Here is a 24861-nt window from a genome sequence, read left to right as displayed (position 1 = left end):
AATCTAATTTATACATTATTTTGTACTTGTAATTTCAATATTTAACGTACACAATTTCAATTCCCAAATGACGGAGAGACTGAATGGCGGAGTGGAGTCAATTATATAAAGTGCTGAAAATTGAAACCATAAAGGATGCAGTTTAAATATCGTTTACAATATTTAGGTCGTACTCTCACCATATTTTTCATGTAGACCGTAAACATATTTCCAAGTATGAAATTTTCAATAAGTTGAAACCCAGCCAAACGTAAGTTACAAATATATTCAGAGCAAAATACATTGCCAATATCAATACACTTGGCAGGTACTATTTATGAATACTAGATAACTTATCACTATGTTTAAATCAAAATGTTTCATATAATTTAGATGATATTGTAATAATTTTTAAGTGAAATCTCTTTCCCAAACATTCGAAGCGAACTAGACGTCATATAAAATTAATTAATGTCTTATTTTCCTTTTATAAAACACGAAAGTATTGCGTTAAAACATTCGCAACCTACAATCATATTTCTGTACCCTAACAGTATAATTTCGCTGTCGCAATCAGACTATTCGCTACGGAATAATTTAATTAAATATTCTTAACCAGTCTTTTTTCCTTATAAAAACAAGGGAAATTATACAGAATACCCAATTATGTTACAATACACAGGGAAATTCTGGTTGTATTGAGCCATGGTTGGAGAGTTTATAAAAATTCAATGAGAAAGATTTAATAAAAGCGTAGTAAGTATTACGACAGCACTCGATAGTAACTTGACGCTCGAACTCGATTGCCAATAATTTTCATCTTTTGATGAAAGCATGAGTGAATCTTCTCCGTTTTGTCCCAATTGGCCGGGGCAAGGTAGAGATTCAGGTGGCATATCCACCAATACAACTTGATTGAGTGATTTCTCATCTTCCAATTTGTATGCACTATTTGCTTCACTGTACGTTTCATCTTCATTGCCATCTTGTTGGAAGGAATCATCATCGGCATCAGCATCTAAATCGGTTTTAAGATCTTTAACATCACTGCTTTTGGGGCTCAATGCATTATCGACGTTGTCTGCTACATTGGGAATACAAGTGACTTCGTCGAGAGCCTGTCTGAGGGGTTCGCTTTTTGTTTCATTACGCAGAACTTGAATCCAGGATAGACGACAATCGCATCTTAATTTGTTACCTGCGAATAAATATTTATGGTTACAAATGAATTTATGCAGCGTTAAGGAATATTTGAAAGCGAAATGAGATCGTAAATTTCGGGGGAATCCACATGGAATCCGCCTACGTAATCTAATAAAACTCCGGCTCATTCAGCCCGACGCGTATCGACGTTTAACAAAAGTGCGTAATGAAATTATCATGAGAACAGACCCGTAATGTTTGTTGATTTTTAATAATTCATATTTCATTGTGCCTAAATCGTGTTATTACGCCATTGTTGACTTCGTATGGGGAACTGTTACAATCATTAATTGTGCTTAACGCGAGAGGGGTGTCTCTATAGGGGATTAGAGCCCTATAGGGAGCGTGCCATTGTTTGTTTAAAATATAGTTATTTATCTTCTCATGAACGTACTTGAAATGTGTCTGCTGTGTTATTTACTGCTAAATGACATGTCTAGTGTCTACATGTTAAGGATAATATATTTGAACATTGTAATTTACTTAATCCGGATACGGAATGGTGTTCAACTGTTCAATAATGTATTTTGAATTCACTTCAACGAAAAATGGCTGCTTTCAGAGAACACTATTTAATTGTATGCTGTTAATACTTTAATGGTATGGTCTTTTTATTTATAGAGTATTATTTGGAACATTTTTATTTTTTTCAATTATAAAGAGATTTTTATAAACAAAGATATATTTTATGCAATATGAAATTTATTTAACAATACTTTTGAAATGCAATTTAACTATCTTTATGAAAAATGAGACTTTAACCTTTGTTCTAGAAAATAATTAGCAAAGGTACTTTAAGTTTACCTAATATTGGTACAAAATATTAAACATAATTCTATATTTGACATATTATGTATACTTATAATTAATAGTTAATATTTTATTTATAGTATTACATACTTCGTATAAACATACAAAAACATAAACAATTTCTATTTAAGAGTCAATTAATATGTGATTTTGTTTAAAAAACTTACCACTTAAGTACAGTACCGACGTTTTCAGCTTTAAATTTTCCAAAATGGGTTTAACAGTTTCATAGGAAAATAATTCAATTTCATTATTCCTCAAATCCAATAATTCGAGCCCTCGAACGCCTTCCAATAGCACTTCGTTAATGCTTTGTAATTTGTTGCCGGTCATAGACAATTTCTGAAGCATCGCCAATCCGTCAAAGGCTCTTTCGGATAGATATTTCAATTCATTATTATCCAAAAGAAGCTCATTCAAATTCCACAATTCGATAAACGTCAAATCTCCAATCATCGATAACTTGTTGGACCTCAGATCCAATCTCGTCAAATTAGCGAGGCCCCTAAAAGTGTCCCTGGTTAGAACCGAAATTAAATTCGCTTCCAATACCAGATCGTTGAGGACGTTTAGATGCTCGAAACATCCGTCGTGAGCTAGATTAATACTGTTAAACGATAAATCGAGATATCTGAGACTCGGTAAATCGACGAAAACATCCCTCTGGATCTCGGTCACTTTATTTCCTTTTATAGTCAAGTTTACGAGCGAAGGGAGGTTTGCGAACGCGGAAAAGTCCAACTCCATTATTTTGTTGTTCATTAACGTTATTTCTCTCACTGTCGACATGTTCGTGAAGGTCTTTTTTTCGATCTTGCTCAGCGTAGCATAATGTATTTGTAGTTTCTGCAAGCGTTTTAACTTGTGAATCACGTTAAGTGGCACAAATTTGAGTGCGCCGTCCGATCGAACGTTGAACGTTAGCTTTTCAAGGAGCGGCTGGGAATTGAAACTTGCCCAAATTGGATCGGTTTCATCAATGCCACCGTTAAACACCCAACAGTCGGCGCGAGTGGCTGTTTTAATTTCTGTATTTTCACAGTAGCAATGTACTTTTGATTCTCGGTTGGCAATTTCACACATATTGTCTTTAGCTTGCGCCCCGTGGTATCTCCTTTCAGTTTTATCCCTGCGTTTTTCATTTAAACGGCTCTCTGTGTAGGATATTTGAACTGAAGTCAGTGCGAGAGCTAGAAGTAAATATTGAATGAGGGTCTCCATGGTTCTCAGCCTTTTCACTCGGCCTGAAACAAGCAAAACATATATTAAAACGTGGACTTTATTTTTTAATTTGCAACTTAGCTTTGTGCGGGAACGTAGTTTTATTTTATTGTTGAAGTATACGTTTAAATGAAACAAAAGGAGAGCATGGTACAATATATTAAATGACTCGATGGGTTTTTATAATGAGTCGTAATGGTTATAATGGTTGTATGGAAAAGTAACGTGGAATAATTAATTGGTATCATAAAACGTGGACAGCGACCGTGTAACTATTCAGGGTGTTTTATTATCAGCGGTTCCCTGACAAGTTGCACTCCGACTAATTTGCAGGGGTCGGATGACTCATACACTTCCTTTGTTTAACTCTGTCATTGTATCCTTTGAAATATCCTGATTGTGAACATTGTGAACTATTGTGGTTCCAGACAGAGCCATAGTAATTTCGGCAACTTTTAGCCGTTCTTTAATTATGAAATTCACGAATAGTAAGACAGTTTCTTTTGACGTCACAATGGGATATTGTTCTTTATTTTCATCATTTTATTCATAGGAAAAGCGTTGGTTGCTTTACTTTACTACATTAGTATTATGAAAAGGTAAACGTACATTATTTTTATATTTGTTAAGCTATGTTACATTAAAAAAATTAAGTTTCAGACGTTTAAACGTTGATGAATTCACGTCAATGGATGCGTCGTATGTATCTATATTATAATAAAAACTTATACATTTTACATATAAATACCAATAAGAAAAAAAGAATAATTAATTTCTTTGTGAACGTTTCAATATAGCTTTTCCAATAAGTAAATATAATACAGTTTTCTTTTAATTATTTGTCCAGATCTAACAATAATTAGGACAATTATTGTCATTCTTTACGCTACTATAGCCAAAGGTAAGCGTTTAATTAAGGACATTTTTAATTGGTTCCTTTCATTCCCGACGGCTTAATAAGAGACAAAAAAGGCAACACAAGATTGCCCTTTTGTTTCATCAAATGATTATTACGTATTGGATTTTTGAACCCTTCACGCATTTTGACTATGCCTTAATTAAGTTGCCCGCTTTCTTAGCAATATGCATACAAAATATCTTACTATCAAAGGTACGACGCTTAATATTGTTTTGTTAATCTGTAGGTAGGTAACAGGTAAGGCGCAACTGGAAGATACGCTTACAATAATAATGTTTCCTAAAATGTAAATTAATACAATTTAAAATAATAATTTCAAGAAACGAAACCCTATTTCTATCACGAAAATGAAAAATAAAAATAATTACATATTCAAATCGACTTCTTCGAAATCGTTACAAAAACAGCTCCCTAAAAAACAATCCAGCCCAGAATTTATAAACTCGTAATTAAATTTATGTCTCAAATTTCATACTGTAAAGAGAGAACAAAATTCTGACAAGGAATATTTCTTTGTTTCTTACATTTGTTTTGTCAAAGAACTGTATACATTTAAATATTGAAAAGGCTTTGTATCGATGCTCTTTGGATGTTAAAGTTCGATTCTTTGAACGAACAAGAGATTTTCGATTGTAAAACAAAGTTGGAAATCAAGCGAGTAAATAAAGTTACTTCCTTTCGATTTGATACGGAAAGACTCAGATATTTAACGGTAAAAGGTGAAATTGTTTCTTTGACAGAAATATGGAACCAAATAGGTTCTAAAGTGTGTGGACTCATGTTAGGGATGTTTTATATGAAATCTTAATTTATACCAAGAAATATCTTAGTCTTATGAAACTGTAGGTTAAGAAATATGATATATTTTAAATAAATAATCTGTTGATTTGTGGATGTGATGACAATGGAATACAAAGTACTGTTTTACCATGTACTATGTTATCATTTAATATATTATCCTGTGGTCAAGCTAGTTTATGATAAATAAATATTAAGTGAAAACAAATGTGTCCAAATTGATCATAAAATAATGTGTTTCTAAATTACAAATTTCTATATTTCCAACTCTTCCAAGCTGAGCAAGAAAAGAAAATTATTAATCTCAATTTCAAGTACTTTCTGTATAATCGTACTTAAATGATAACAATACAACGTAAATAAATTAATTTATTATAATATGGCGTAAAATGTATTTTGTAACGTTCACAAAACTTTGTAACTCTATTTAAAAATGAATTAAATGTTTGTAGTTTGTAAAGTCCTTTATTGTTCGATAAAAAATTCATAAAAGTTAGTTTATTACCAGCTTCGAGCATAATAATTATAGAAAAAGTTAACTTGTTATAACTTCACCTGAAATATGAATAGATTAAATATAATTTTCATACAAATTCCACAAACATCGTGAGCTTCATATAAAATGTGATACTATATTTATAAAGTGAATTCTGAAAATAACAATAGTTAAATCCCTACTAATATAAATGCGAAAGTAAATCTGTCTGTCTGTCTGTTACGCTTTCCTGCTTAAACCTCTAAATCCATTTTGATTAAATTTGGCACAGACAATCTTTAGACCCTGTGAAAGAACATAGGCTACCTTTTATCAAAACACCACGCGGGCGAAGCAAAGCCAAACCCAATACATAAAAAACTGATCAAAATCAACACAGATTTCTTGAAGGTTTATTTTATGAATAGCCCATGATATTAAATACATAATTAATTACTATATATCGAAACCCAATTATTCTTCACCTTCTTTAGTTTAACTCAAAGCTTAAAGTTTTATTTCTATAGAAATAGAATTACATACAAAAAATATTTTGTCCTTGTTTGAAGTCGAGTAAGATTTCAACAAAATATTACAAGATGTATATTATTCGTGAGTCTTATCGGCGAGTATTTCATATACATAATACGTAATATTTCCCCGTTGCTCATAAGTGTCAAGGAAAATGGTAAGAAATCCATGCTATTTTTCATATAATACAGGTATATTTTTTTCAATAACTTCGTCTTTGGAGCCTTGAGTAATACTTTCGTAGTGTATATTATATTGGTGGTAAATATGAATGATTATAAAGAGGTTTATGTCATAGCTAAACTAAGTGAAAAGTGTATTATTGAAGTGGAATTTTTATAAATTCAATTACACCTTGATTGATAAAGGTTTAATTTTTTGCTTTCAGTAACCTGACGCAACAGCTGTGTGTGCCTAATGCCTTACTTATAAACTCAAACATTTATATAAGGGCGCTTTCAACTTATGCATTTCGTATCGGACGGCTACGGTGCAGAAGCGGTACGTTACGTACGGCGGCCGGACGATCCTCTTTTTTCACACAAAACGCTCCGTGCGGCGGCGGCAAGAACTCCATAGTTGCTGCTATATCGCTATAATTTGAAATATATTTTATAACTAGATTTCCGCCCGCGGCTTCGCCCGCGTTTTCAAAGAAAAACCCGCATAGTTCCCGTTCCCGTTTGATTTCCGGGATAAAACCTATCCTATGTGTTAATCCAAGTTACCCTCTATATGTGTGCTAAATTTCATTGTAATCGGTTCAGTAGTTTTTACGTGAAAGAGTAACAAACATCCATACATCCATACAAACTTTCGCCTTTATAATAGTATTAAGATATTCCAATATTTCATTTTAGATACCGTCTAAAACACATAATAAAGTAACCATCTACTACTTATATATCAGGCTTACGACACTTTAAATCTTGAATGAAACTTTGCAGTCTTAAAATAGACGAGATTGAAAATTCATACAGAGGAAATATAGTATTGCCGGCGGCTTTATTAGGTATTCAGTCTATATGTTGATACTAGAATACTAACAGCTGCCATTCATAAGCTGTCGTCTATTGAAAGTCTAAGAAGAAGACGCGATAATTAAATTTTTAAAGCACAAAGCGTCTCCACGTCTTTTGTCCGTTTTAAATTAATTTAAAAACAAAACCATCTTAAAATAGCAAACATCGAACTGGGTATATTCAGTCATTTCATAAGAAAAACTTTTAAGTTAATTCCGACCGTCTGTCTTTCTTCATTTCAGATGACACTTTTAAAAATACCTGAGTTCGTCGCAAATGAACTACCGTACATCCTCATTTCTTAGAAAATTTAAACAATTTTCTAAAGGAAAGGTTTGTCGTAGAGTCTTATTTTCGTAATACACTTTTCTATTAAGGGAGCTCCGTGAAATCGAGAACAATGGAGCTGCCTTTTAAACTAAAAATATTTATTACCTGGCTGTAATGACGGTGTAAGCCGCTTAAATGAAAAGCATCCAGTCAAAACTAAAAATGGCTTACAGTCCCTACTTGTATCACTACCCCTACCTGCTACAGGAATTCTCCAGCACAAGTCCAATATTGTAGAAAATAGGAATTTAGAAACTGGTAGTGTTGACTCCATGCAACAAGAACTATGTTATTTTAAACCTATTGAAGGCACAACACCAACTAGCTTCATGACCAATCGAGGCCTGCCTCTACGCGTTCCCACCCTACGAGTAGATAAAGATATAAAAATACCCACAAAACAAAGCCCACCAAGCAGGGCTCAGTACATAGAAAGTCTTTGTCACCTGAGAAAAATTTCGTTGGAAAATAAATTGCCTTCTGCATTTGTAATTGCTCTCAGTATATTGCAGGCAAAAAAGGTTTCAGAGAAAAATTCTTGTACAATGAGGTCAAAGTTAAAACGCTCAGAACCTGTAAGTCTGACTGCAGTTCAGTCATTATCATTTAAAATAGAAAGGAATGCTTCTACAAGAAACAATCATGGTGATATTAACAAGCTCACTGATAATACTGAGACATTTCTTAGACGTACTCGGTCCATGGGTAGTATTTCTAAAGTTGATAATGAAACAACACCGAAGAAAAAAACGAATGAACGTAAAGTGTCTTCAGAGAGAAAAGCGAGACTAAGAAGCGGAAGCAAGAAGTATTCAAAGAAAGACACAAATAGCCCTCCCATTCGTGCTGAATCAATAAATAACAATAAGGTAAGTCTAGCTGTAAAGAATTTATCTAGTCCTTTGGAGGATTGTGATGTTAAACATATTTTACAAGAGCAGCTTAGAATCGAAAAACTAATACAACAAGAGAAGCGAGATTATGAGTTAGCGTGCAAAATGGATGCGGAGTGGAACGGGAGACGTCAGCCTCGGCGTGCAGCTACAAAACGACAAGTAACATTAAACTATGCTCTTCGGCCAGCAAAGAAGGTTAAGGTTTAGTTAGTTCCTCATAAAAGTAACTTACAAAATTTGATCAATTGAAAGTGAAGTAAATATTTTTTAAATCCAGAGTGGGTTCCATCATACATTCCATACTTTTCATATTAGCCCTGTTTGAATGCTCTGTTAACTAATAAAATAGATCATACTGTAAATTGAAAAATGAATATTTGAACATTCTATCAATGTTATAATAAAAGATCAGAATTGCTGGAACAGTGAAACAATAAAAAGTTCAAAACGTCTTCCCAATTGGATATAATATTGTTGTTACATCCAATGATTGGATATAATACAGTGTTGTACATATTTATTCCATGCTGTGTATTTATTTTTTGACATAAAATGTTGTTTTATGCATTAACCACATTTTATAATTAAACCTCAGACATTAATTATAATATTAGCGCGATAACAAAATAGTTCCTTCTTAGATCAGTTAGGTGTATTTTTTGATCTAGGAGTTCCTTACATAACTACAAAACCTGTGATGAAATTATTTTACGTAATACTTATAGCAAATATAAAAACGAAGTTTGTACTTGCTTATTATATGCCACCGATAAAAGACTTTTTGTTAACTTTGTTTTAATTATGTAATATGTATATTTATAATGGAAACAACCTAGACATTAAATTAACAGTCATTACTATATAGGGTTTCAACAAACAATATTCTCACCGACTAAACATTAAGAATTTATGTTAATGTAAAGATGTAAGTTTTATCAATATAACACAATATTTTTGTGTATAATGTATCTATCCAATACTAAGTGTGAAATGCTTGTAAATTTATATAAATAGGTAGGTATGTCATAATTTTGATCAAACAAAATTTGTAGTTTGAAAAGGGTGGGTATACATAATAATTGTAAAATTGTATTAATTATTTAAGCAGCGTAATATGATATTATGATTTAACTAAAAAAAGAGTGTTAAGTATACGATTCTCTTTTCAAGTACGGTATTTTAATCTTTTATTGGTAGGTACTTAACCAAATATATTGACGTGATAAAATGATTAAAGGTTAATGATACAATCTTTCAAAAATATGTATTAAATTTATTAAAAATTTTGTCCATAAGGTAACGGCACCAGTGGTGGACAAGCATCCAGTAATGGACAAAATAAATATTAAATTTAAATATTAAGACCAAAATTAACGTTATATAATTTGGCAATACTTAAAATAAAAGTTTGGTTCATAAGCTATCAAAATACGACATTTCATCTTATTCGGCCAAAACATTTGAAGATGGCAGAACGTTATGTTTAGTTGCTGCGACTCGTTTCGAAGAAATCCGTTTTTACTAAGAAAATCCTTAAGGAAGTGAGGACACAATTTTGGTTATAAGAATTTTTGTATAAATGTTAGCAAAATTTGACATTACTTTTATTTATAGTAGTTAATTGTACGAAATATTACACGATTTAGTATCATGATAGGTTATGTTGTTTAAATAAAATTCTTCAGTGTCCATAACTGGATTTAATTCTATGGATATATCCATTTATGGACATATGTCGAAAATAAACTTTTTTTAAAGGTATTAATTACATGCCCTTTTCTGTATTGTCTTTTCATTCTGATTAATAATATACCTATCACGACCATTTCAAACAAAGGGTTCCAATATTGTACAACAATTGTCCATGACTGGATTTGCTTTGGTTCCTATAATGGACATTGACATTTTTTGTTAAAATTACACTAATGGGTCCAACAACATAATATCTATCTACCCATGAAGAATATATTTTAGAACAATGGGTCATTATGTGCTGTGCGACTCGTTCTCGGCCTTATTCTCTATTGCTGCGTAGAGAAGTCGCATACTTATGCGTATTGTACGCATCTATCATAGAGAGTTCTCTGATGAACTGTTTGGATCGCTGTCTTTAAAAGTACTTTGAAAATGGGTTTTTATTTTAGACGGCAAATTGTAATTAGCTTTTGAAATATAGAAGTACTGGTTTATAATGTAGAATGCGGTGCTGTTTGTAATAATCGGCTTGTGATGGATGCGGAAAATTCTAAGCGTTTTTGTTTTAAATTTATATTATACAAATGGCCTAAAATAAAAGAACGCGGAAAGAAAATTCTACAGTCTTTTTTATGCGAACAACAATAGAGAAAAACTTTTAGATACCTATTGTTCGCAGCCAATGGTAATATACTCTTTTCTGATACTGTTCTTATCTTATTAATATTGCAACCTTTTGACATTCCAATATAATATGATATTATAGTATATTTCTATCAGTAGTTTATAGTACATCTATAATACGATCCATGTATTTAAAAAAGGCTATATTTTTTTTCTTGATTTTGTTTTTGCGCGATTGTACCTTTAAAAATTAGAGATTGTTATGTCAAATTACAGTATATCTTTTTCTACAGACTGTGTTTAACTTCACTTTAATTATAGTTTCAACATTGTTCCGACCCAATTTTTTTTACTTATAAATGTCTGGGTCAGGAAGTAACTAATATCACACAAGAATACCGTAAAACATGCATTAATCTGACCATTTTGTGATCTATAAATGATAGTGGAGACGGGCATTCTGTGAACGTAATAATATGGATAAGATAACAAAGACCACACACATTATGAGATCCTAAAGTATTTAAGTTATTCCAGAAATACATTTTGTTCTTGAATACAATAAACAAGATACATAATATAATAGTAGTTTATTCACTTTATACATTAATATATTTTAGAATATACGTGAAATAATGTCGTTTGCCGATTGTCGGTTGTATGTTATGTTAGCAACGGACCATATTTTTTATGATATGATTTTTGCTTCTTGTTAGTTAGAAGACTATTTAGGAGAGTGACATAGGCTACTTGTTACCGCGATTAAACATCTAGCTTGTGAAAACGTTACGTTCTTTATTGGCCGTCTATTTTTTTCAATTAAAAACTCGTTCCTAAAGTTATGTAACGGTAGCCTTCATAGTTTAATTACAATCCTGTTACATTATCCTGCAAGCTAGACGTATATAAATACTTAAAACTGGTGTACTAGATTTTTAACAGTCTAGATGTATTACTGAAATATATATTTAGTATTCACTCTACTTTAAAAGCTCGTCTGAATAAGCTTTGTACGTAAGAAAGTAATTGTATTAATTAAAATGCATAACTATCGGAAATATATTTTTTGTGACATATTTAAATGTCAATTAAATTGGAAACACATTGGTAATTTGGTATCAATACTAATATTGAAAAGCTGAAGAGGTTGTTTGTTTGTTTGAACGCGCTAATCTCAGATCTACTGGTCTGATTTTAAACATTCTTTCGGTCTTAAATAGCCCCTTTATCGAGGAATGCTTATTATAGGCTATATTTTATCATTACACCAACAGGAGCGGAGCTCTGTAAAACCGCGGGGCATAGTTAGTCAAATATACAAACATAAATTATTAGTATAAACTAATTGACTAATTGTTATTAAAATGTTACATATAGTGGTATTAGTTTCATTATAATACTCAGTTGTTTGGTAATATGTATTATCTCAACGTTGGTTATATAGTTGATATGTATTATATTTTTCTCCCGTATTAATAATAATCAAACATTCTCTATTTAACATAAATTTTTCTATTATACTTATATATTATATATTATATAATATATTTCAAATACTTTAAGCGAGCTTTTTACTTTGTCGCTGAAACCATATTTTAATTGCGCAATAGTTTTTAATGCCTGAATTGTTTGCAGAAATAAGTATATTTCTATTAATCGTGTTTTTATAAATATATCCTTATTTGTAAGAATATAATATTAAACATTCGTAAATAGCATATTATTCTTCTAATCAAATACATATTATTATCCTAAAAGTTTGTATAGTTATTTTTAATCAATTGCATGAAAACAGATGAATAGATTTGAATAATAATTGGCAAAATGATAGATTGTCTTTTGAAATAGCACTAACCGTTTACGCAAGCAAAGACGCAGGCCGAAGTTATCTTAAAAAAGCTCCTAAATAAAGATACCGAAACAAATTCCCTCTTGAATGTATTTATTCTCCAAAGGCCTCCCCCACATTGGGCGTAGGCCGAGCGTACGCGTTTCCTGAGCGTGCTGCCGGCGTCGGCGCGGCGCGGACGTCGCGTCAGCGCGCCGTCTGTGGGGCGCGGGCGTCGCGCCATCGAACGCTATGCAAGCGCTGCGCAAGCGCCGCGCCGACGCGACGTCGCGTCTAAAGCACTCGGCCGCCCGCGTCGTGCCCCTCTCACTCATGGAATGTGTGCGGGGGGCACGGGCGGCCGAACGCCCATGGAACGCGACGTAAGCGCGGCGTCTGCGCGGCGTTCACGCAGCGCCCGCGCGGCGCTGGACAACGCGTAGCCCGCGCCCCACAGACGGCGCGCTGACGCGACGTCCGCGCCGCGCCGACGCCGGCAGCACGCTCAGGAAACGCGTACGCTCGGCCTACGCCCAATGTGGGGGAGGCCTAAACTTGATATTACTAAATAATCAAATCGTATTGGCTCGTTAAATAAATTTGGAGGATATTTTAAGTAAATAATATTGTTTGTTTAGGTTCTCTATTGATGGTAAGTTTATCGATACAAATAGCCTTCTTGTACAAATTTATTTTGTATCTTAGTATTTTTTTTCGATCTAGAGATAATAACTGATAATACTTAAATGTACTTTTTTTACGATTGATGTTTGATAAGAAAAAATACTTATAAATATTGTTAGATGTAAGATGACGCAGGAAATAAGCGAAGCTGAGACTAAATATAGGCTTAAGAATTCTTCTCTTTACATACCGTACCTGCTTAACATTTTTTATTCATAAATTGCATTTGAAATTTTCCAAATGATCATTAAAACGCATCCAACATTCCTAAATCGGTGATTTAAATGATATCTTATTTTAATTGAATTGCTTTCATGTTTTCAAATATTTACGACTTCCATTGACTTATTTACATCTCCCGTATCTTTAACGTCAGCTAATCCACTCTAAAGTTGTTAAGAGACACATTTGAAGCCGCTGGAGTATTCAGTACAACTTCGACAAAATTAACGTAACTCGGCTTTAGACTGCGAGTGTAAAGTTTCAATTCCAAGCCTTTCCCTTAAGCCAATAAGCATTTTTAGTTTTGATTGATGGCTGTTGTTCCGGGATGTTCTAGAACGTTGGTTTGTGCCCTTTGGGAGGAGCATCTAATGAAAAACTTGTCTCTTTAGAAGTTAGTTGTGGTATGTAACTGTCTGAGCCAAAAATCCAGAGTACCGGGCTCATCTATGAATGTAAAGACCAGACAGGCTAGACTGATTTTAAATAAAACTTTAAATGTCATAATGCGATGTTATATTACAACAAAAGCAGCGTAACGCAACTCAGTTTAGTTAAGGCGATATTCAGTACACTGGCCAGTAGCAAATTGATATAATTCCTCTCAACGAGGGGCTTGACTATGCTTAAACGCATTGTATTTCAGACATAAAAGTGCTGTTATAAGAAGTGACTATACTTCTTTTGGAGAACAAAAAGAGCGTCGTTTTTAAAATACCTCTTAACACAGACGAAACTGCGGAAACCAGCTAGTGTCACATAAATTGTATAGAAATCTTTTAATCCGAGAAATTATTCTTCAATAGCTCCATCGAAATGACTAATTGTGAGGTTTAGAAATACCCCAAAACAATCCTACATACCTCACCAGGTATATTTTGCTCGTTGACATTTTACTGTCCTTTTAGAAAAACTATAATAGATCCACAGGTAGATGCAGGTAAATATCCTTTTTAACATTTCTTTTGAGTTTGGATGTCTTTGAAATAATTCCTTGAAAGGGCGTTTTGAAATGTCTTGTGTGTTACGTGTATTGAATAAATTGAATAATTTTTTAGATAAGTGAGCTAACGTTTCTTCTGGGTACAAATTTCTATGAACATTTCTTAAAAATTGGAAGTACTTTTACAAATCTGAAATGTTATTTGAGTCTATTGGTAGATGGGTTTATAAGGTGTCGAAAAAGGTTAAAGGAGTTTTACCCTAATACATTACGTATTAAGTGATGGGTCTTTACCTTGGGTTATAAAGTAACTAGTGGTATGCAGAAAAAAATACTATATTTAACATATAAAACTTTAAGTATTTTACCATTGCAGTGTGATAAATATATAATTATATCCAAACTAGAAGTATTATTAGTTTGTTTATACATGTTATATTACATTATCATACCGCTACTACGTGCCTTGAAAACTCGGGCAACAAACGTAAGGGAAGGTCGAATTTCGACCACGGTCCAGCGATCCTTGTATGTTTAATTACAAAACAAAGGAATTATATATATCTCCTAACTATACTTCTAATTGTTTTGAGACCATTTTATTATATATCTACATTTAATAATGAAACTCACTATGATTTAATAAATATGTACGAAGCTTAAAAATTTATTACAAACTTTTAAAACTCTACGGAACCTTAGAATGGCGCTAACCTCTTATTAAGGAGACAATTTGTGTGCGCGTCTTGTTGGAATGAGAAAATATGCCGGCCATAAGGTAATATAAATGGGCGGTAGACTTAAATTACAAAGCCTCTTTGAAGTGATTTTAGAATGGCCCTTTTTGTCTTCACCTGCGTTAATGATGTTTTTATCGACGTCGCTGTGACTTGATTAATTTTTAACTGAACGACCTGTTATAACATTTTAGAAATAGACAGTTTTTCGTTTGATATAACTTTTGAATACTTATACTAAAATTGAAACGATACAATTCTCGGAATCGTAGGTACCTCATTTATTCATTTCCAAGCAGTTTTAATAAACTTATACCATTTGCATTTTACTAAAGTCGACTGTTCTCAACAAAATGACAACAGACGAAAGTGTAATTATAAAAATGCCAGCTTATTTCCGTTCCCAAAATACTTGAACGAAAATATTCGGGATGTATGCAAATAAAGTAAAGAGAGTGGAATAAATGCATTTTTACAATTTTATGGAAGCATTTAGATAAAGTGGAATGGCTTTATTTTTATACCGACACCGCAGGAAATTCGCATCACGCTTTTCCGGTTTCAACCAGAATATATTGGAATAAAAATAGCGTCACAGGCACGCGGTTTAATAAAAATATTATTAACAAAATTGTATTGGGCATTTCAATCAAAAATATAAACTGTCGATCAAATGAGATCGTCTCATAAAATTTGAATTATTTATTTATTTTACACTTATTTAATACATAAAGGTATTAAATAAGTGTATATATATTCTATCATTAAATAGAAGCACAAAGGGCGGCCTTATCACTATGCAGTGATCTCTGCCAGGCAACCACGGGGAGAAAGGTAAAGAAGCGAAATATTATGTTGTGAAACAAAATTAAACGTCGCTATGCAAATATTTTAATAGTATTATGGATATAATATTATTAGAGTTGCACATTAAGGGTACGCGCAGACAGAGAGCGTTCTGCGTTCCGCGTTCTGCGTTCTGCGTTCCGCGTTCTTTGTAATGTGAAGGATCTATAATAGCGCCGGCGCACACAGAACGCAATTAGACCGCGGCGGTCATTCGGAACGCTTGCGTTCTCGCGTTCTCTGTACAGAATTACAAAGAACTCGCGTTCTCGCTATGGCTGGTCCGTCTTCTCCAATTGGTATCTTGTTTTTCTATTTCAGATTTTACATAGTCATGTAACTCATTGAAGCTATTTATTGACATTCGAAAATAAATATAAAATCTCTCTTCATCTTGAAGCAGCTCAGGGATAAGAATACTAAATCCTCCCATATCATCTCGTTTCGTGTTGATAGGGTGTACCCAACATTTTCTACTTTTTTTTGACTCCTCTAGACTCCACAAAAGCAAGGCTTCATCTTCGGAAGATGAACTTTCGAGAGACATGTTTCTCGTGCGGAGAGTCACGAAATAGAACGCAAATGTCTTGAACGGCTCCTGTGTGCGCTAGAACGCAGAACGCAGAACTGACGAACGCAGAACGCAGAACGCGGAACGCAGAACGCTGTATGTCTGCGCGTAGCCTTAATCTTTCAACGCTACAGCGTTCCTAAACATGATACCTAATTAATAAGTGCTTCGGCGTGGATCTATTCATAACATTTCCAGAATTATTATGACGTAAATGACGTAATGTACGTCTATGCCAATTTTTAATTTCTGTCCACGCAAGTTTTATAATTAAAAGTTTCTTATCAATATGAGCGTATTCTCCGTATTAGCCGCTAATTATAGTATTATACAAAAAACATTTGTAGGTAGCAAATTTTTACTGAAATCTGTATAGAGTGAAATAAATAAATATGGTTTCATACACAGATATTATAATAATGATGACACTTCTATTCTAGACTAGACTATAGTATCTTGTATTGTTTAACGAAGGCAATATGAACATTTATAATAATTAGATATTATTTAACAACTCTACTTTTTTATTTAAAATTAATATTCCCACCAAATCCCTGGATACTATACGAATAGTTTAATCCTGTTATAATATCACAAACACAACAGTGTAACAGTCAACAACACGTATTCAACTACAACGAATAAAATCTGGGACCCTCCATATAAAAAAATACGACTTCGTTCATTAAGAATTCTGAGCGTGGTTTTAATAAGGTCTTGCAATAAAGGCCTTAATGGCTTTAAGAATCGAACACCAAATGAAATGAGGGGAAATAAGGATCAGAGTTAGATTTACATAATTAGATAATAAGACTTTTAGGGTCTAATATTAATAACTGACTTGAAATAGTTTGGAAAATCCAAAAGTGCACGCCTCATAATTTTTTTTTAATAATTATTTATAAATTATTATTTTTGTTTATTTAATAACAATTAAACCACATCGAATCAGACCCTGAAAAATGAAAGGGTTCTATTCCTGAGCATACTCAAGCGTAAGAGAAAAAAAAAAGACTCGATTAGTAAAGTATTTCAGTCGCTATCGTGTTAACAAGAAAATCCTCCGCACATACAGACACACGGACGTCCAAAACAGAACTTTTTTAAACTATTTTTTAACTAGTTTAAATAAGAAAAATGACATCAAAAATAACATGAATGTTAAAAATAGTGTTTTTTCTTAATATGTGTGTGTATGTATTATCTTACAAGTGCAATGTATGATACATAAAGACATTTTAAGTTTGAAAAATCAGATGTTTTGCGCGAAGTGACAGTAGTACCCACCTCAACGCTTCGCTTATGAGGCGTGCAAAAGAAAGTGTCTATCTGTGGCATCGAAACTTTCAAATGGATGAAACGATTTGAATGTATTTTTTTGCATTCGAAAGCTTAAATAAAATAAAATATCCTGTATTGAATTTTTGAGTACATTAATGGACAACTGTGATCTGTTACGCAAAGGAAAAAATAAGTAGGTATACAAAAGTTTCAAATAGTCTAAAATGAGTCTTAAATACCTAAGTTGTATATGATTATGTGTATAGTTTGGTTACTTATCAATTATGTTTCTAAGTTTAAAAGAAAACTGTATAGTTTGTATACAAAATAGAGAAGTTCTAATTAGAAAGCCGCGCGACACTACTAGTTTTATAACATTATACAATGCAACATTAAAACAACCACAACATAATATGTTTATTCTAAACGTTTTATACTAACCTACGGTCATCAAAATATGAGCGCAATCTTTCAATACACTGGGGTAGATCCCTTTAAAAATAATAAAAAGTGCAAAAAAATCGCAGTCGGATGAAACCCATTAGAAAAGGAGGGGAATATGATGAAAATTAAAGGAAAAATAAATTACGGTCAATCCGAGTTCGGGAAGTGGGAGGGGGGAGCTTTTAAGAGAAAAAAATGGTTTCTCTCGATTTCCGACAAAACTACAAGTCCTACGGAACAAAGTTCAATGGCAAAGTTGTAGGTAATAAAAAAATCTACAACTTTTGTATTGACAATTTTTTCACATAACCTCAAAATTTAGGTGAAAAATTAAAAAAACCAAGTTTTTGGTTTTTTATTTTTAACTACTTCAAAATTTATTTTTTTTCTACGACATTTGGTAGAAACTTGCTTTATTATGTCCCAAATACACTGTAATTTATTTGATTGAAAATATTTATTTTTTCGCCTTATTTTGAATTAATACCAAAAAAACAACCTAATTTTCAATCGAAAAGTCACCCGTCAAAATATCAGTTTTTTTCAAAAACTTTAGGAGCCTTTTATTCATCAAAATCTCTACTTTTATATGGTGTAATAAAAATAAACCTTACCATAGTAAATGTTCTCAGGAAATGCTTACAAACAGTGTCATAATTAGCTTTTACTAAATCAGGCACACTTCTCGAACTCTATATCTTCTCTTGTATCGGCTTTTCGGTAATATTTCAAAAGAAAAAAAATTATCTGTTCTAAGTATAATATTTTACAGCATATTCAAAAGCAAAATGATGTCGATAAAAACATTTCAGGTAGTTTGAGAAGTGTGCCTGATTTAGTAAAAGCTCATTTTCACACTGTTTGTATGCATTTTCTGAGAACATTTACTATGGTAATGTTTATTTTTTTTACACCATATGAAAGTAGAGATTTCAATGAATAAAAGGCTCCCCAAGTTTTTGAAAAAAGCTGATATTTTGACGGGTGACTTTTCGATTGAAAATTAGGTTGTTTTTTTGGTATTAATTCAAAATAAGGCGAAAAAATAAATATTTTCAGTCAAATAAATTACAGTATATTTGGGACATAATAAAGCAAGTTTCCACCAAATTTCGTAGAAAAAAAATAAATTTTGAAGTAGATAAAAATAAAAAACCAAAAACTTGGTTTTTTGAATTTTTCACCTAAATTTTGAGGTTATGTGAAAAAATTGTCAATACAAAAGTTGTAGATCTTTTTATTATCTACAACTTTGCCATTGAACTTTTTTCCGTAGGACTTGTAGTTTTGTCGGAAATCAAGAGAAACCATTTTTTTCTCTTAAAAGCTCCCCCCTCCCTTTTCCCGAACTCGGATTGACCGTAATTTATTTTTCCTTTAATTTTCATCATATTCCCCTCCTTTTCTAATGGGTTTCATCCGACTGCGATTTTTTTTTGTTTCAAAAATTATCTACTCTAGTCTACAATTCAAACGGAAGAACAATAAAGTTGTGGGTAGTTGTAAAAAACAACAAATCGGTCAGTTTTATGAACGCGTCCGTGAGATGTGACTGCATACATTTTGTTTGCGACTGCTTTACGAGCGAAGTCGTGGGTTTTACAGCGCGTACGTCGTTTAAAAAACTCAAATAAACTGTATTAAAAGTGTACTCATTTATACCGTAAAACCTCAAAGCTAGTAACTTTATTTAATAAAAATCAGATTTCGAGCAATGATGAAAAATTAATTAAGTCCTTAATTAATTTTTCATCATTATTAATCATATCTACCTCAAAAACTCGGAAGATATGGATAAAATTTTAATGGGACCACCGTGAAGGCTTTCATATAAAAAAAGACTTATCAGAAGTTGTTTACCAAATTAATAATCTCCTCATTTTTGAGGTTATGTAATCATTAATGTGTTAATGCTTTACATGATATAGCGGTGCATTTACATATGTCTTTCGTTGTTCTTAGTGCGTTCGAAAAGATTCTATGTAATGTTCTAATACTGAACAATCTATATATCTCTTAATAAAATTCTCGTGTCACAATGTTAGTCTGCATACTCCTCCGAAACGGGTGGACCGATTCTCATGATATTTTCTGTGCATATCGGGTAAGTCTGAGAATCGGCCAACATCTATTTTTCATATGTACCACGGGCGAAGCCGGGGCGGACCGCTAGTAATATATAAAAATAAAACCCGTTTTCCTTGAACGGGATCGGGTGGACCGATTTCGATAATTCTTGTTTTATTATATTCCTTGAAGTATGAGGATGGTTTTTATGGAGAGAAAACCTAAATATGTACCACGGGCGAAACCGGGGCGGACCGCCAGTACCTACTGAATACTAGTTTTTGTTTACACTAAAAGATTACGAAAGCATACTCTTGCTCTAGCTCTATGTTCGTTTGATGTTAATGCACCGTAAGAGGAATTTGGTGGAATTTAAAAGACTTGTTTATTGATTCAATTAATTACTTAACTACAATCAGCCTGTGACGCTCTGTGGGCTGTACGAAACGTTGTTACATTGTGCAATTAATAAATCGTTTTTAATCAGTTGTAGTTTTTTATTTCTATTATTAATATGTTCTGATATTATAATATTAATACATACACTAAATAAAACTATCAAAACCCAGATGTTGAAGCTTTTTTTGAGTACCTATGGTATTTTCTTAAATATTGTTTTAACAACATTGACAAGTTAGAAGACTACTTTCTTTAGATAAAGGTATCTCATTTAAGCATTTAACGATTTGAACTATAAACCAAGATAATTAGTGTTTCATTATGTATACGCAACCGCAAAAGCTCAAGCCCTTCTTGTGATACGGCATTCTCAATAATCACTTCCCATATAAACTACATATAAATAAAGATAATAATAATATATAGTAAATAAATATCCATACAAATATACAGACTATAATCCCGTTCAAACTTCGATTTGGCGCCTAAAATAACTGCCCTTCCTTAAATTCCACTTTACGAATCAAAATTCGTTCAAGACGCTGTTCAACTGAATTATTATTCAGGCGTGAAAATAGACAAAGTTTCGCATCTCTTACATTAGAACGAAAATACAAAGAAAACAAGATAAAGTAAAAATAAATACGAAATGTATTTTTACATTTATTTGTATCGCGGTCTTCGTAATTAGATACGTCACAATACAAAAATGACGTCACAAAATTAAATGGCTGATGAAAGATTTCTTTTGTCACATTTATGAGTTTTTTCATTAGCCACGAATATGAAATTTGTGAATTATGATAACATAATAAAAGCAATACACGCGTGGGTCAGGGAAACGGGGGAATAATGTAATTAGATTTGGTACGTGATAAATTCGATTATGCGGTTACAAATGAAAATTATTTATTAGCAAATCCAATTTTGTTTGCAGAACTCTTTGTTACAAAATTGTATTAGATATTTGAAAGGTTAATTGAATTGTTGGTTAAGAACACGAGAACTATTGTCGGATTTATTACGTCTGAAATTATAGTGTGTTGTGAAATTGATAGAGATTGATATAATTCCTTATTAATTTTGAACGAATTTACATATAAAACGTCATAGTTGGTAAAATATTATAGATTTGATTTAAATTCACATAATTAAAAACAAATCACTGTAAATATTATAAAAAATTCAGAAGACATCATTACATTATGAACTGCGGACATAGGTATACTAAAATCATCATTATCAGTACCTATTTATAAGATTAAAACGTGTTAAATAAATTAAAAGATAATCAAATCATTAATTACAATAAAATAAAAAATAATAATAAACTTTATGACAAGAGCTCAGTGTCTTTACCATGCCCATTGCCATTAAACTTAAAAACAAAAATACAATAAATAAATATCTGAGATGATAAAGCTTTAAACAATATTATTCTTAGGGCCTATTTTTCAATGCTTGGGTAAAACTTATTCGTCGAATAATGTATAAAACTACCATTTTAAAAACGTATTCTAATTGCCCGTATTTGACAGTTTACGTGACATTTTAATATTATCGTGTAATACTTTATTGGACGGATAAGTTTTATCCAAGCATTGAAAAATCGGCCCTTAGTCAGTCAGGCTCAATATTTAAATGCTTTATAAATCTCGTCCATCCATTTATAAATAATACAAATTTATTCACGTGAATACATTAATTTACAATACGCACATTAATTATACAATAATAAAATAATTCGAACATCTCTGTAATTAAATCATGGAACGAGAGCATAAAAAGCTTTAATTTATTTCTTATTATCTTTTGTATTACAACCCTCCTTTTATTTTAATTAAATTTTTATTTACAAAGCGTATTCTATAATTATCAATAATATTTCAAAACCAATCATTATTTAATTAAAGCACACAATAACAAACTCAATTAAAAAAACTAGAGCATTACTGTAATTGCTTCAAAAGCGAAACTGAATTACAGAAATATCACGTAGAGCGCGCGCACGGCACGCGCAAACTTTGTGAAAAACAAGCTCTGATATAACGAACTTACCGAAATATTGTAACTTCCAAAACTCCTTTGAGCACGCACTTAGATCACAATTAGTAACGATAAAGTTTCGGGCAAATACCGGCCGATTTCGACACACGTTCGTCCCGGACCGCGCGGGTTTTGCACTGAGGATCGAAACACGGAAATTGGAGGGAGTAACTAACAGCCTAACAGGGGTGGTTTAAATTTGACAGTGTTAAGGATAGTTGGGTGGCCTTATCAATCGCTGGCCCAATATTTGCTCTTGACTGAGCCCGCTAGATCGAGGATTTGTGATAATCTTTTTATGGAGATAACGCCGGGGTTGTATGATTTATCATTCGATTTATTTCATGTGAACCTTCCGCTTTCATTTTTATTAAATTATATTATAGTTGAGTGTACATTAAATAAATGCAAGTTTACTTACCTTTCATAAAAGTCAAATTTGGTTCGAAAAGCTTTTACCGGGAAGAGCAAACAAGCCCTATAAGTAATTGCTCTTTTAAAACATCTATTTTATTAAATTGTTTAAAACTAACTGTACTTTTAACATGATATTTTTTAGAAATAGAAATGCATTTAATTAATTTTCTGTTCTTATTTGTTTGTTTATTGGACTGTCAAATATGAATTGTATAAAATATATTTGACATTTTAATCGTAAAAGGAATTAGCAGTATCTTTTGAATACATATAGGTAAATCTTATAATATAAAAATGAATCGCAAAATGTGTTGGTAAGCGCATAACTCGAGAACGGGTGGACCAATTTCGATGATTCTTTTTTTATTATATTCCTTAAAGTACCAGGATGGTTCTTATGTAGAGAAAACATAAATATGTACCATGGGCGAAGCCGGGGCGGACCGCTAGTTGTAAATATAAAAATGAATCCCAAAATGTGTTGGTAAGCGCATAACTTGAGAACGGCTGAACCTATTTCGATAATTCTTTTTTTATTATATTCCTTGAAGTACGAGGATGGTTCTTATGTAGAGAAAACGTAAACATGTACCACGGGCGAAGCCGGGGCGGACCGCTAGTATTATATAAATTAATAACCCACAAATCAGTAAAGGTTGCTTTAATTACTCCATCAAAGTACGATAAAGGTTTTAGTTTAAGGTCTTAAAATACAATTATCAAAAAATAATTATTTCTATTGCTTCCCTTGGCTGATAAATATCACAGATAAGGGCCCCACTAAATACTAATGTGTATTGTTTTGGAAAACTTCCCTTGGCCAGACACCCCAATAATTATATGAGTCATCACCTGCACGATTTAATGGTATTAAACTATAGGGACTAGATTCGATTGAATTTCCATTAGAAATCAAAAGGATAATGACTTTTTGAAATGGTGGATTAAGTGAATCATGGATTTGACGCTGTGATTTGAAGTAATATAAAGTGTATTTCAAAATTGAAAAGAAAAAGTGGATGTAGACGGCTTTAATATGTGAAATGTACTCTAATCTATAACTTTAATGTGTGAGCAGACATTTTTTATGGGAATAAGTCTAATGAGAGGAAATATTTTCCCTCATAAGCTAAGCTCATAAGCTGAAGTCTAAAATGTAAATATTTTTTATTACGTCTTAAAATTTTAATATTCTATGAAAATGGACTTTATTATACACACATACACACTTTTTTATACAATGAACAATTTCACACATGCTAATAATTTTACTTTAACCACGAAAATATGAAACCGAAAGAAATCTCTTGAAACATCTACCGTTTTTAATTCATTCAACTAGCATATTGCATAACCAATTACATAAATTTATCTCATTTCTATATCTTTATTGCTTAACGGTAATCCGTGGGATACAGATAACTGGTTCAATGTATTTAATAACGATTCAAAAGAACTCGTATTTGAATACAGAGGCATAACATCGATTTCAAGTTATATCGTAGCACTTACGGGTGCTGTACACGAGTAGAGTAAACGGTAGAGTCAATTAGCATACTACTCTACCAGTTCTCAGTACTCTACCAGTTTAGTAGAGTAACTGTCATATTACTACGGTGCTAGCCACTCTACACTACCAAATTTTAGTACTCTACTCTACCAATGGGGTCTACATTAGTATAGTAAGTAGGATAGTTAGTACTCTACCACTCTACTCTACCGTTTACTCTACCCGTGTACAGCGGCCATTAGCGATTAAATTAAACACGATTCTACCAGTCTTGGAATATGGGAAAGTCAATAAAAGAACTAACAAGCTTGCTCATTAATGCTAAGCGTAATACATATTTGAATCTGAACTAAAATAAACTAG

The 24861-nt window shown here is 32.3% G+C and overlaps 2 protein-coding genes across 2 annotated transcripts; one reads left to right on the top strand and one right to left on the bottom strand.

Annotated features, from left to right (window-relative positions):
• Positions 1-92: 92 nt before the first annotated feature.
• Positions 93-22679, bottom strand: LOC149906912 (uncharacterized). The gene is made up of 3 exons (XM_090103810.1): positions 22584-22679; positions 2160-3236; positions 93-1177 (listed from the first exon to the last, which is right to left on the bottom strand). Exons 2-3 carry the CDS (start codon positions 3211-3213, stop codon positions 708-710), a joined length of 1524 nt encoding a protein of 507 aa, XP_089959936.1. The 5' UTR covers positions 3214-3236; positions 22584-22679; the 3' UTR covers positions 93-707.
• On the top strand, positions 7444-9472 carry LOC149906913 (uncharacterized). The gene is made up of 2 exons (XM_090103955.1): positions 7444-8157; positions 8230-9472. Exons 1-2 carry the CDS (start codon positions 7561-7563, stop codon positions 8389-8391), a joined length of 759 nt encoding a protein of 252 aa, XP_089960081.1. The 5' UTR covers positions 7444-7560; the 3' UTR covers positions 8392-9472.
• Positions 22680-24861: the final 2182 nt, after the last annotated feature.

This window comes from Colias eurytheme, chromosome 7, assembly GCF_061535395.1.
Source record: "Colias eurytheme isolate Ceu_HAF_F1 chromosome 7, ilColEury1 Martin Lab GWU primary, whole genome shotgun sequence".
Taxonomy (NCBI): domain Eukaryota; kingdom Metazoa; phylum Arthropoda; class Insecta; order Lepidoptera; family Pieridae; genus Colias; species Colias eurytheme.
Note: the sequence above shows the minus strand (reverse complement) of the source record. Positions and strands in the feature narration are given on the sequence as shown.

What these genes read in the sequence shown, in the direction of transcription:
- LOC149906912 (XM_090103810.1), bottom strand. Translation starts at nt 3,213, where the DNA reads ATGGAGACCCTCATTCAATATTTACTTCTAGCTCTCGCACTGACTTCA. An exon ending in GTCGGTACTGTACTTAAGTG is followed by an intron (nt 1,178 to 2,159) that starts GTAAGTTTTTTA and finishes ATTTATTCGCAG; the next exon opens with GTAACAAATTAAGATGCGAT.
- LOC149906913 (XM_090103955.1), top strand. Translation starts at nt 7,561, where the DNA reads ATGCAACAAGAACTATGTTATTTTAAACCTATTGAAGGCACAACACCA. An exon ending in AATCAATAAATAACAATAAG is followed by an intron (nt 8,158 to 8,229) that starts GTAAGTCTAGCT and finishes TTACAAGAGCAG; the next exon opens with CTTAGAATCGAAAAACTAAT.